This window comes from Carassius auratus, chromosome 11, assembly GCF_003368295.1.
Source record: "Carassius auratus strain Wakin chromosome 11, ASM336829v1, whole genome shotgun sequence".
Classification (NCBI taxonomy): domain Eukaryota; kingdom Metazoa; phylum Chordata; class Actinopteri; order Cypriniformes; family Cyprinidae; genus Carassius; species Carassius auratus.
In genome coordinates, this window is record NC_039253.1 from 2,217,222 (window position 1) to 2,230,123 (window position 12,902).

A 12,902-nucleotide genomic window follows, 5' to 3' on the forward strand; every position below is an offset into this window, starting at 1 on the left:
TTCCAGAAGGTACAAGACAAGTATGGATCAGTCCATCACACGCCTGCCCTCTGCTGGACACTTATGGAACAATCACAAACAACAAAGTACCCTGAAAGACAGCCTCAGGGGGACATTTGCTCTTAAAAACTGCTTTTCTAAGAGGTTTATGCATTGAAGATTTACCGAAGTGTTATTTATTTATTCATTTTTTGATGCATCATCTACAACAGAGAGAAGAGAGATTAGACTCTTAAAGAGAAAAGGCCCAAAGCAACAGCAAGAGAGAAGGAAGGAGAGGGCTGAGACAAAGCACAAAAGGAAAGATATTCAGCAATTCATAGATGGACTGATAAATAAGACTGATATACAGACTGACAGAGAGATAGATAAAATATTAAAGGGAATGTTATAGAGAATGATAGATAGAATAATAGAACCATGGATAGACACAGCATTATACAGAATGATAGAAATATTAAATTAAAGATAGAACCACAGATTAATAGATGTAACAAACAAAAAAACAATCAATAGATAGATATAGTCTGAATTAAATGCACTTTGTGTAACATTTTAAGTGAAAAACATTTGCCTTGTGAAACATAAGCTTCAATTAATCTTGAGAAATATATTTTTTTCTCAATTCTGAACATAAATTAAACATTTCTACACCTTTTCATAATTATCTTTGCACCAAACATATTTTTAGATGTATGCAAGTCTAGACAGACAGATAGACAGACAGATAGATAGATAGATAGATAGATAGATAGATAGATAGATAGATAGATAGATAGATAGATAGATAGCACATTAGCATAACACATGTCAAGCACCGAATTACATTGATGAAAAAGTAGAAATTAAAGTCTGTAGTTGACTTTTTAAGAATTTCATGTCAACTAAGTTACACATTAAAGTGTAAATTCACGGTTATTTATCAAAACGATTTGAATAAACCCAATAATATTCATAACCCTGCACTTACGTTATATGTACATCCAATCGTCACCGTCAGATTTACCTCAGCTGGAAATAAACACAGCAACTGTCCCACTTAAGATTTTGGCGGGAGGAAATTGATAACGTGATTCAAACGCGGTTTCCGTTGGAGCGTTTCTGCTGGTGAGCTGAACTCACACTGACCTCTGCTGGCCGAGAGCGGAACTGCAGTTTGATAAAATCAGTATATGCTACACGACTATGTATTAGGCAAAATTAAAAAACATTTACCTATTACACAGTATTTTATTATTCACTACTTATATTATTTTTGCTAAAACTAAAGATTTGGAAGTCTTCACATTATATATAACAAGTAAAAACGAAGTTGTATTTTGTCATTACAAAGGGCAACAATTTATTAAAAACTATTCCTTATTTTTTTAATTATTTCATATTTCAAAACACAAAAAATGTGCATAGAATAACTCTGGAATTCCTAGATTAATATTGTTGTTTAGATGTATTGATTTTTTAGGTGCCTGTCGTCCAGCTTGCTTGCATCCTTGAATGTGAAAGCATCCTCAGAGTTGTGCATGTGTAAGTGACGCCCATCACAAGTGTCTTTACAGTGGGGTGTTAAATGCTGAATAGACGGTTTCTCACATTCAAAGTCAAGGTGACAGATTACCTCCGGACACATTTTACTGCTCTCATAAACTCTTATGGGCCTCCTGCAGTCCTTTGTCAAAACTCCGGAGGTCATCAAACTCAGAAACAAGAGTGTAATGCAAAAGTGCAAGCATTTTCTCCTTGAAACTTTCTAGCACTGACACACAAAACAGGTAACGTAACAGGAATGGAGTCCCAGAGATTTCATAACAAATTCAGAGAAGGTTTATTTGGTCTTTAATCCCCAGGCAGAGAAATCAATAAAGTGGTTGGATTACAAAAATATCATAATTTCAATTGTGTGTTTGTATCATAATAAAAGCCACACACTCGGTGAGCTTGCATAGTGAAATCCGTGAACACATTCACCTTCCTCAGCTTCACGATAATGCATAAAAAAAAACAAACATTGCATATGTCTGTTGCCCTATTCCTTAGGGAAAGACAGATAGAGTATTTAGCATAAAAAGATATACATGTATGTGAAACATAGTGAAAAAAGAAATTCATGAATTCATTTCTAAATAGTTTGTTGCAAATTATCAGATTTGATTCAATGCAACAATTTACTTAAAAATGGATTCTATACCTATATCACGAATGAGGCCCAGATATGCAGCATAATGACAATTCCTAGTGTTTAAAAGTAAAAAAGTAAATACTTTTGGAAAGTACTTTTATAAAGCATACACATTTCACAGATTAGAGTTTCGCTACTGATTTGATTTTACGGCAACATGGAAAACCCATAAGAAGTGATTTGGTTTGATTGTATTTGGCAAGAAAAACCCTGCAGGAGGAAGATCTGGTCTCCTCATCATCATCAGAAGAAGGGCTCAGTCCAGCACAGGAAAGCTTGAGGTGGGAATCAAAGCAGCGTGCATCTCTCTTTCAAACTCTTCTTATTCTTGCCGCTCTTCTTCCCGTTCTTCTCCTTGTTCTCGGACATCTTCTTCGCCCGCACCTCCCTCATCAGATCAAAGAAGACCTGCGGAGAACAAAACACACTATAGAGTAAATATGGCGAGAGCATGCATTCTGAAAGCATCAGGATATTTAATGCACAAACCTTATCCACATTGGCTCTGGTTTTGGCTGATGTTTCTACATACTGGACGGACCACTCGTCCGCTTTGGTTCGTGCCTCGTCCGCAGAAACCTGTCTCCTGTCCTCCAAATCAGACTTATTCCCCACCAATAACAGAGGGATTTTATCATCCTCCGCTTTCACTCTCAGGATCTGCTCCCTGTGTGGACCAGCAGCACAAACACAATAATTACAACTCGTAAGGCTGCACTTACTTGATTAAAAATACAGAAAAATTTTGTTAAATTATTGCAATTTAAAATAACTGTTTTCTATGTGAATATCTTTTTAAATGTAATTTATATCAGTGATGCGCAGCTGTATTTTCAGCATCATTACTTCAGTCTTCAGTGTCACATGATCTTCAGAAATCAGTATAATATTCTGATTTACTGCTCAAGAAACTTTTCTGATTATTATCAATGTTTATTAATATTATTTATTTATTTCTTGTGGAAACCGTTATACACTTCCATTCTAATGTTTGGGGTGAGTATTTGCATTAAATTGATAAGAAATGGCAATAAATATATTTATAAAGATTTATATTTGTATTCATATATATAATAAAAAAAGCTAATCATTTATATTTGTATTTTTCAGAAAATACGAGTGGCAGTATACAATATAGTAAAGTTTCACTTTTTATTACCAATGAATTTAGAACATTTCTAGATATTTGTGATTAATTTTTTTTTTTTTTTTTTTATAATTCATTTGCTCACAAATAGCTTTTTCTAGCCAATAAAACATGTTTGAGCTTGACATAACTAGAATCTAAATGTTAATTGTAAATTGTTCATAAATAGTTTTTTTTTTTTTTTAATGATTTTATTAATGGGCATGACTTTTCCAGGTCTTGAAATCAGTTTAAAATTCCCTTTTATACCCAACAAAATATTTCTGTAATGGCAAAGCTGTTCATTTTCAACGTTTTCAACGAGTGGCAATAAAGATAAAATATAAAAGGACTTTTAAATATTAAAATATTTAATTATTTTTCCACTCGTATTTCATTACAAAGTTTTTATTACTTTAGTTATTAACACAACTAGAAAATTATTCATTATAAAAATCACCAATTTTGTTTTGTTGTATTTTAAGATTTTAAGAATTTCCATGACTTTTCCTGGTTTAGAAATCACACTTTTGTAATTCTCTCATACATTTATGTTTTCCGGTCATTGTCTATTTTTTTACTTATAATTTACGATTTAATTAATTTCTAAGACTTCTCCAGATCTAGAAATAACACTTTTGAAAAATTCTCTCATATATTGAGGTTTCTCCCCATTTTGACTCATAAATAAAATACCAGTTATTAGAGGAAAAGAATTAAAGAAAGAAATATAATCTCAGTTTTCACTCATTTTAAAGCTGGTTTTGTCTCAACACTGGGTCTGTATCTGGGAGCTTCAGAGTTTAGTTTTGGGCTGTAATGATAACATCATTCAGAGAACATACAGTGCAGTAACCTCGTGGAGATCTGACCTGAAGTCTGACGAGGCGCTGAAGGACTCGGGCTCTGTGATGGAGAAAACCAGAAGGAAACCCTCTCCGCTGCGGAAGTAGTTGTCCCTGATGGCAGCGTAGTCTTCCTGCCCCGCCGTATCCAAAATATCAATCTGCACCTCCTCTCCATCCAGCACCACTTTCTTCCGGTAACTGTCTGCTTTGGTGGGCTCATAGTCCTCCACAAACTGAGCCGAGCAAAGCATTAGTTACAGGATCAGTGCTGTTATTGTTAACTAAAACCAACACTTTTAAACATCATATTATTTATTAACAATAATGGTTATATAAAATAAAATGTAAACATTAGATTGCAAATATAGGTAGAATTTGATTTATTTTATTTCAGTTTAAGTTTTGGTCATTTTAGCAGTGAGGTTAACTGAAATAAAATAAATGGGGCGCAAAAGAAATATATATATATATTCAACAAGTCAACAGCGCAAACAAAATTGCTAAAACTTAAAAATAATAAATAAAAAAAATTAGTTAAAACTATAATAACACATAAAAAAGAACAGTACTTGGAATACAAAAAGTTTTGATAGGTGTGTAAATGAAGATATTTTGAAAGAACTATTCCTGTAGCTTAAAGAGGCTCTATTATACTCTTTTACAAAGTCTTGATGATTTTGTTTAGGGGGTGTTTCTAGAAAAACCTCTCATACTACGTTGTTTGAAAAATATATATATTTTCCATATATTTGACATTATTACAACACCTCTCTCCCCAGTGTGGCATGAACGGCTCGAATAGTTCCTGTATCAAATGAAGGCCCGCCCTCTGAAACACGAAATGTGCAGCAATTGGTGAGCTGGGTCAGTGTGTGTGTGTGTGTGTGTGTGTGTGTTGTGAGAGCTGGACCAGTGTGTGTGTCTTGTGATTGGTGAGCTGGGTCAGTGTGTGTGTGTTGTGATTGGTGAGCTGGACCAGTGTGTGTGTTGCGATTGGTGAGCTGGGTCAGTGTGTGTGTGTTGTGATTGGTGAGCTGGACCAGTGTGTGTGTTGCGATTGGTGAGCTGGGTCAGTGTGAGTGTGTGTTGTGATTGGTGAGCTGGGTCAGTGTGTGTGTGTTGTGATTGGTGAGCTGGACCAGTGTGTGTGTTGCGATTGGTGAGCTGGGTCAGTGTGTGTGTGTTGTGATTGGTGAGCTGGGTCAGTGTGTGTGTGTTGTGATTGGTGAGCTGGGTCAGTGTGAGTGTGTGTTGTGATTGGTGAGCTGGGTCAGTGTGTGTGTGTTGTGATTGGTGAGCTGGACCAGTGTGTGTGTTGCGATTGGTGAGCTGGGTCAGTGTGTGTGTGTTGTGATTGGTGAGCTGGGTCAGTGTGTGTGTGTTGTGATTGGTGAGCTGGACCAGTGTGTGTGTTGCGATTGGTGAGCTGGGTCAGTGTGTGTTGTGATTGGTGAGCTGGGCCAGTGTGTGTGTGTTATGATTGGTGAGCTGGGCCAGTGTTGTTGTGTTGTGATTGGTGAGCTGGGTCAGTGTGTGTGTGTTGTGATTGTTGAGCTGGGTCAGTGTGTGTGTGTTGTGATTGGTGAGCTGGGTCAGTGTGTGTGTGTTGTGATTGGTGAGCTGGACCAGTGTGTGTGTTGCGATTGGTGAGCTGGGTCAGTGTGAGTGTGTGTTGTGATTGGTGAGCTGGGCCAGTGTGTGTGTGTTATGATTGGTGAGCTGGGCCAGTGTTGTTGTGTTGTGATTGGTGAGCTGGGTCAGTGTGTGTGTGTTGTGATTGGTGAGCTGGGCCAGTGTGTGTGTGTTGTGATTGGTGAGCTGGGTCAGTGTGTGTGTGTTGTGATTGGTGAGCTGGGTCAGTGTGTGTGTGTTATGATTGGTGAGCTGGGCCAGTGTGTGTGTGTTGTGATTGGTGAGCTGGGTCAGTGTGTGTGTGTTGTGATTGGTGAGCTGGGCCAGTGTGTGTGTTGCGATTGGTGAGCTGGGTCAGTGTGAGTGTGTTGTGATTGGTGAGCTGGGCCAGTGTGAGTGTGTTATGATTGGTGAGCTGGGTCAGTGTGTGTGTGTTATGATTGGTGAGCTGGGTCAGTGTGTGTGTGTTGTGATTGGTGAGCTGGGCCAGTGTGTGTGTGTTGTGATTGGTGAGCTGGGCCAGTGTCAGTGTGTTGTGATTGGTGAGCTGGGTCAGTGTGTGTGTGTTGTGATTGGTGAGCTGGGCCAGTGTGTGTGTGTTGTGATTGGTGAGCTGGGCCAGTGTGAGTGTGTTGCGATTGGTGAGCTGGGTCAGTGTGTGTGTGTTGCGATTGGTGAGCTGGGTCAGTGTGTGTGTTGCGATTGGTGAGCTGGGCCAGTGTGTGTGTGTTGCGATTGGTGAGCTGGGCCAGTGTGTGTGTGTTGCGATTGGTGAGCTGGGCCAGTGTGTGTGTGTTGCGATTGGTGAGCTGGGCCAGTGTGTGTGTGTTGCGATTGGTGAGCTGGGCCAGTGTGTGTGTGTTGTGACTGGTGAGCTGGGTCAGTGTGTGTGTTGTGACTGGTGAGCTGGGTCAGTGTGTGTGTTGTGATTGGTGAGCTGGGTCAGTGTGTGTGTGTTGCGATTGGTGAGCTGGGCCAGTGTGTGTGTGTTGTGATTGGTGAGCTGGGTCAGTGTGTGTGTTGTGATTGGTGAGCTGGGCCAGTGTGTGTGTGTTGTGATTGGTGAGCTGGGTCAGTGTGTGTGTGTGTTGTGAGTGGTGAGCTGGGTCAGTGTGTGTGTGTTGCGATTGGTGAGCTGGGTCAGTGTGAGTGTGTGTTGTGATTGGTGAGCTGGGCCAGTGTGTGTGTGTTATGATTGGTGAGCTGGGCCAGTGTTGTTGTGTTGTGATTGGTGAGCTGGGTCAGTGTGTGTGTGTTGTGATTGTTGAGCTGGGTCAGTGTGTGTGTGTTGTGATTGGTGAGCTGGGTCAGTGTGTGTGTGTTGTGATTGGTGAGCTGGGTCAGTGTGTGTGTGTTGCGATTGGTGAGCTGGACCAGTGTGTGTGTTGCGATTGGTGAGCTGGGTCAGTGTGAGTGTGTGTTGTGATTGGTGAGCTGGGCCAGTGTGTGTGTGTTATGATTGGTGAGCTGGGCCAGTGTTGTTGTGTTGTGATTGGTGAGCTGGGTCAGTGTGTGTGTGTTGTGATTGGTGAGCTGGGCCAGTGTGTGTGTGTTGTGATTGGTGAGCTGGGTCAGTGTGTGTGTGTTGTGATTGGTGAGCTGGGTCAGTGTGTGTGTGTTATGATTGGTGAGCTGGGCCAGTGTGTGTGTGTTGTGATTGGTGAGCTGGGTCAGTGTGTGTGTGTTGTGATTGGTGAGCTGGGCCAGTGTGTGTGTTGCGATTGGTGAGCTGGGTCAGTGTGAGTGTGTGTTGTGATTGGTGAGCTGGGCCAGTGTGTGTGTGTTGTGATTGGTGAGCTGGGCCAGTGTGAGTGTGTTATGATTGGTGAGCTGGGTCAGTGTGTGTGTGTTATGATTGGTGAGCTGGGTCAGTGTGTGTGTGTTGTGATTGGTGAGCTGGGCCAGTGTGTGTGTGTTGTGATTGGTGAGCTGGGTCAGTGTGTGTGTGTTGTGATTGGTGAGCTGGGCCAGTGTGTGTGTGTTGTGATTGGTGAGCTGGGCCAGTGTGAGTGTGTTGCGATTGGTGAGCTGGGTCAGTGTGTGTGTGTTGCGATTGGTGAGCTGGGCCAGTGTGTGTGTGTTGCGATTGGTGAGCTGGGCCAGTGTGTGTGTGTTGCGATTGGTGAGCTGGGCCAGTGTGTGTGTGTTGCGATTGGTGAGCTGGGCCAGTGTGTGTGTGTTGCGATTGGTGAGCTGGGCCAGTGTGTGTGTGTTGCGATTGGTGAGCTGGGCCAGTGTGTGTGTGTTGTGACTGGTGAGCTGGGTCAGTGTGTGTGTTGTGACTGGTGAGCTGGGTCAGTGTGTGTGTTGTGATTGGTGAGCTGGGTCAGTGTGTGTGTGTTGCGATTGGTGAGCTGGGCCAGTGTGTGTGTGTTGTGATTGGTGAGCTGGGTCAGTGTGTGTGTTGTGATTGGTGAGCTGGGCCAGTGTGTGTGTGTTGTGATTGGTGAGCTGGGTCAGTGTGTGTGTGTGTTGTGAGTGGTGAGCTGGGTCAGTGTGTGTGTGTTGCGATTGGTGAGCTGGGTCAGTGTGTGTGTGTTGCGATTGGTGAGCTGGTTCAGTGTGTGTGTGTGTGTGTTGTGATTGGTGAGCTGGGCCAGTGTGTGTGTGTTGCGATTGGTGAGCTGGGCCAGTGTGTGTGTTGTGATTGGTGAGCGTGTGTGTGTTGCGATTGGTGAGCTGGGCCAGTGTGAGTGTGTTGCGATTGGTGAGCTGGGTCAGTGTGTGTGTGTGTGTGTGTTGTGATTGGTGAGCTGGGCCAGTGTGAGTGTGTTGCGATTGGTGAGCTGGGCCAGTGTGTGTGTTGTGATTGGTGAGCGTGTGTGTGTTGTGATTGGTGAGCTGGGCCAGTGTGTGTGTGTTGTGATTGGTGAGCTGGGCCAGTGTGAGTGTGTTATGATTGGTGAGCTGGGCCAGTGTGTGTGTTGTGATTGGTGAGCGTGTGTGTGTTGTGATTGGTGAGCTGGGCCAGTGTGTGTGTGTTGTGATTGGTGAGCTGGGCCAGTGTGAGTGTGTTATGATTGGTGAGCTGGGTCAGTGTGAGTGTGTGTTGTGATTGGTGAGCTGGGTCAGTGTGTGTGTTGCGATTGGTGAGCTGGGTCAGTGTGAGTGTTGCGATTGGTGAGCTGGGTCAGTGTGAGTGTGTGTTGTGATTGGTGAGCTGGGTCAGTGTGTGTGTGTTGTGATTGGTGAGCTGGGTCAGTGTGTGTGTTGTGATTGGTGAGCTGGGTCAGTGTGAGTGTGTTATGATTGGTGAGCTGGGTCAGTGTGAGTGTGTGTTGTGATTGGTGAGCTGGGTCAGTGTGTGTGTTGCGATTGGTGAGCTGGGTCAGTGTGAGTGTTGCGATTGGTGAGCTGGGTCAGTGTGAGTGTGTGTTGTGATTGGTGAGCTGGGCCAGTGTGTGTGTGTTGTGATTGGTGAGCTGGGTCAGTGTGTGTGTGTTGTGATTGGTGAGCTGGGCCAGTGTGTGTGTGTTGTGATTGGTGAGCTGGGCCAGTGTGAGTGTGTTATGATTGGTGAGCTGGGTCAGTGTGAGTGTGTGTTGTGATTGGTGAGCTGGGTCAGTGTGTGTGTTGCGATTGGTGAGCTGGGTCAGTGTGAGTGTTGCGATTGGTGAGCTGGGTCAGTGTGAGTGTGTGTTGTGATTGGTGAGCTGGGCCAGTGTGTGTGTGTTGTGATTGGTGAGCTGGGCCAGTGTGAGTGTGTTGTGATTGGTGAGCTGGGCCAGTGTGTGTGTGTTGTGATTGGTGAGCTGGGTCAGTGTGTGTGTGTTGTGATTGGTGAGCTGGGTCAGTGTGTGTGTTGTGATTGGTGAGCTGGGACAGTGTGAGTGTGTTGTGATTGGTGAGCTGGGTCAGTGTGTGTGTTGTGATTGGTGAGCTGGGCCAGTGTGTGTGTGTTGTGATTGGTGAGCTGGGTCAGTGTGTGTGTGTTGCGATTGGTGAGCTGGGCCAGTGTGTGTGTGTTGTGATTGGTGAGCTGGGTCAGTGTGTGTGTGTTGCGATTGGTGAGCTGGGTCAGTGTGTGTGTTGCAATTGGTGAGCTGGGCCAGTGTGTGTGTGTTGTGATTGGTGAGCTGGGCCAGTGTGTGTGTGTTGTGACTGGTGAGCTGGGTCAGTGTGTGTGTGTTGTGACTGGTGAGCTGGGTCAGTGTGTGTGTGTTGTGACTGGTGAGCTGGGCCAGTGTGTGTGTGTTGTGATTGGTGAGCTGGGTCAGTGTGTGTGTTGTGATTGGTGAGCTGGGTCAGTGTGTGTGTTGTGATTGGTGAGCTGGGTCAGTGTGTGTGTTGTGATTGGTGAGCTGGGCCAGTGTGTGTGTGTTGTGATTGATGAGCTGGGTCAGTGTGTGTGTGTGTTGTGAGTGGTGAGCTGGGTCAGTGTGTGTGTGTTGCAATTGGTGAGCTGGGCCAGTGTGTGTGTTGTGATTGGTGAGCGTGTGTGTGTTGTGATTGGTGAGCTGGGCCAGTGTGTGTGTGTTGTGATTGGTGAGCTGGGTCAGTGTGTGTGTTGTGATTGGTGAGCTGGGCCAGTGTGTGTGTGTTGTGATTGGTGAGCTGGGTCAGTGTGTGTGTGTGTGTGTGTTGTGATTGGTGAGCTGGGCCAGTGTGAGTGTGTTGCGATTGGTGAGCTGGGTCAGTGTGTGTGTGTGTGTGTGTGTTGTGATTGGTGAGCTGGGCCAGTGTGAGTGTGTTGCAATTGGTGAGCTGGGTCAGTGTGTGTATGTGTGTGTGTTGTGATTGGTGAGCTGGGCCAGTGTGAGTGTGTTGCGATTGGTGAGCTGGGTCAGTGTGTGTGTGTTGTGATTGGTGAGCGTGTGTGTGTTGTGATTGGTGAGCTGGGCCAGTGTGTGTGTGTTGTGATTGGTGAGCTGGGCCAGTGTGAGTGTGTTATGATTGGTGAGCTGGGTCAGTGTGTGTGTGTTGTGATTGGTGAGCTGGGCCAGTGTGTGTGTGTTGTGATTGGTGAGCTGGGCCAGTGTGTGTGTGTTGTGATTGGTGAGCTGGGCCAGTGTGAGTGTGTTGTGATTGGTGAGCTGGGCCAGTGTGTGTGTGTTGTGATTGGTGAGCTGGGCCAGTGTGTGTGTGTTGTGATTGGTGAGCTGGGCCAGTGTGTGTGTGTTGTGATTGGTGAGCTGGGCCAGTGTGTGTGTGTTGTGATTGCAAATATTTCATCAAAATCAAATCAATTTGAGTGCGATTTAAACCCGGATGACTGTAACCACTCTAAATTTGTCTGCCTTGGGAACGCTAGCGTGTCTCCAACATAGTGATAACACTCGCTGCCTTCCCTAATACACCTCAACAAGGTCTCGTCCCATTCTTCCTATTTGTGATGTGACAAATCCCGGAAAATATTTGTTGTAGTCCAAACGAGTCGTTCATTGTAGTTTTTTAAAGTGATTTCTGTTAAACAAAATATCTCCTTTTGAATTGGACTTTGAGCTTTGTACCTTTGCAGATCTTTTTTATGCTCAAACAGCAACATTTCAGACTAACTAAAGTTTGAAAAGAGAAAAAGCATAATAGGACCCCTTTAAATAAAGAGTATGAATTCTGCAGGAGCATGTGTGTTGGTGAGAGTGTGTTGAGCTCACCTCGTCATACATGAACTGCAGCGTCAGAGCTGATTTCCCCACGCCGCCGCTGCCCACCATGATCACCTTGTGCAGAACCAGCGAACTCTGGGTTTTGCTCTTATTAGCTGCCATGACTTTAGTGTTCTAGAAGAAGCAGAACCAGACTGCAAACATGCAAAAGAAAAATTATTAATAATAAAAAAACATATATGCATATGAAATAATTTATATTATTGATAGCCCACATACAACATATCCAGTGAAGCACACCTCAAAATTACATTTAGTCATTTAGCAGGCACTTTTATCCAATTTTCACACTTGTAAAGTGAATTTATATACATTAAAGTACAAGGTTATATTTTTAGTGCTGAAATAGCACGTTCTTAGTATGCTACTGTATACGAGTATAGCAATCATTGACTATTATGGTACATAGTAAAAGTACCATTGTACAACTTTAGTCACTGAATTTTACTTCGCAATGGAAACATCTTCAGCGAATATTGATAATCATTAAGAAACAGAAAACAATAATATATCACAAAAAAGCGAGTTGTTTAAAAAATGACAAAAGCTATTCTTTCCACTTTTTCATTCGCGCGGAGACACCACCCCTTCCTCATTGTTTAGTCAAGAGCCCGCTTCTTCTAGATTTTGATTGGTTGAGCAGACAAACAATGAGGCGGGCCTCCTCAACTCGTGCTCTCATTGGCTGTCGTGACAGTCAATCACATAGTTTCTCCACAAAGACATAGGGGTGCTTAACCCAAGGAAATACCTCAAAACTGCAAAGTTGTTGTCTACGCAAGCCGATTAAACTTTTTCAAACTGATCAAAACAACATGAACTTTAATAGACCACTCACCGTAGGTTTGATCTGTCAGTACTCTTGGGCTATATTTGCACGTACGAACGATTAAAACATAATTCTGTCAACCGGGATCAGATCCACTACTCCAGTACAGCGAAGTCCCGCCCACCGGATATTCAAATCACAAGGATATGACGCCTCACACCATGCGTCGCGTTTACTTTTATTAACGGTATCAAAAGTAATTAGACATAAAATATTTACACAATTTGTGTCTAAATTTTTATTTATTTATTTATTTATTTTTGTTGTTGTTACATTTATATTTTATAAATGTAAACACTACACAGGGTCTATTTTGTGTGAAATATTATTTCGGCAAGTGGGAGCGCTGTTTCACAACTTTCAACTTCATCAGTAATTGGACATGCAGTTCTAAGGCACAAAAATATTTATTGAAATAAAACTGAAAGAAAATGTAACTTGGTTGTTTTTTAGAGATAGAGAAAATATATATATATATATATATATATATATATATATATATATATATATATATATATATATATATATATATATATATATATATATACACCCTTTTATATTTTCTCTATTGAAAAATAACTAGATGTCAAGAAAGTATTTTTTTTTTTCTTTAGAAATAGCCGGTTAGTGATCTTTAGACGAGCTTCTGTGGCGCCTGCTTAACCAGTTTACGAGTTCACACGTT

At 42.7% G+C, this 12,902-nt stretch overlaps 1 protein-coding gene across 2 annotated transcripts; it reads right to left on the reverse strand.

The window, feature by feature from the left end:
* Window positions 1–1,798: 1,798 nt before the first annotated feature.
* Window positions 1,799–12,353, reverse strand: LOC113110723 (ras-related protein Ral-B-like). 2 transcript variants are annotated; one of them, XM_026274877.1, is made up of 5 exons: window positions 12,227–12,353; window positions 11,377–11,522; window positions 4,175–4,383; window positions 2,666–2,843; window positions 1,799–2,584 (listed from the first exon to the last, which is right to left on the reverse strand). In XM_026274877.1, the coding sequence occupies exons 2-5, from the start codon at window positions 11,488–11,490 to the stop codon at window positions 2,465–2,467; spliced, it is 621 nt and encodes a 206-aa protein (XP_026130662.1). In that variant the 5' UTR covers window positions 11,491–11,522; window positions 12,227–12,353; the 3' UTR covers window positions 1,799–2,464. The 2 variants fall into 2 exon arrangements, with proteins under 2 accessions (XP_026130662.1, XP_026130663.1); XM_026274878.1 differs by lacking the exon at window positions 12,227–12,353 and adding an exon at window positions 11,807–11,956.
* Window positions 12,354–12,902: the final 549 nt, after the last annotated feature.

Coding starts and splice junctions, on each gene's coding strand:
- LOC113110723 (XM_026274877.1), bottom strand. CDS start 11,490: ATGGCAGCTAATAAGAGCAAAACCCAGAGTTCGCTGGTTCTGCACAAG. Junction 2,844..4,174: donor AGCGCCTCGTCAGACTTCAG/GTCAGATCTCCA, acceptor TGGTCCACACAG/GGAGCAGATCCTGAGAGTGA. Junction 2,585..2,665: donor CCAGAGCCAATGTGGATAAG/GTTTGTGCATTA, acceptor TGTTCTCCGCAG/GTCTTCTTTGATCTGATGAG.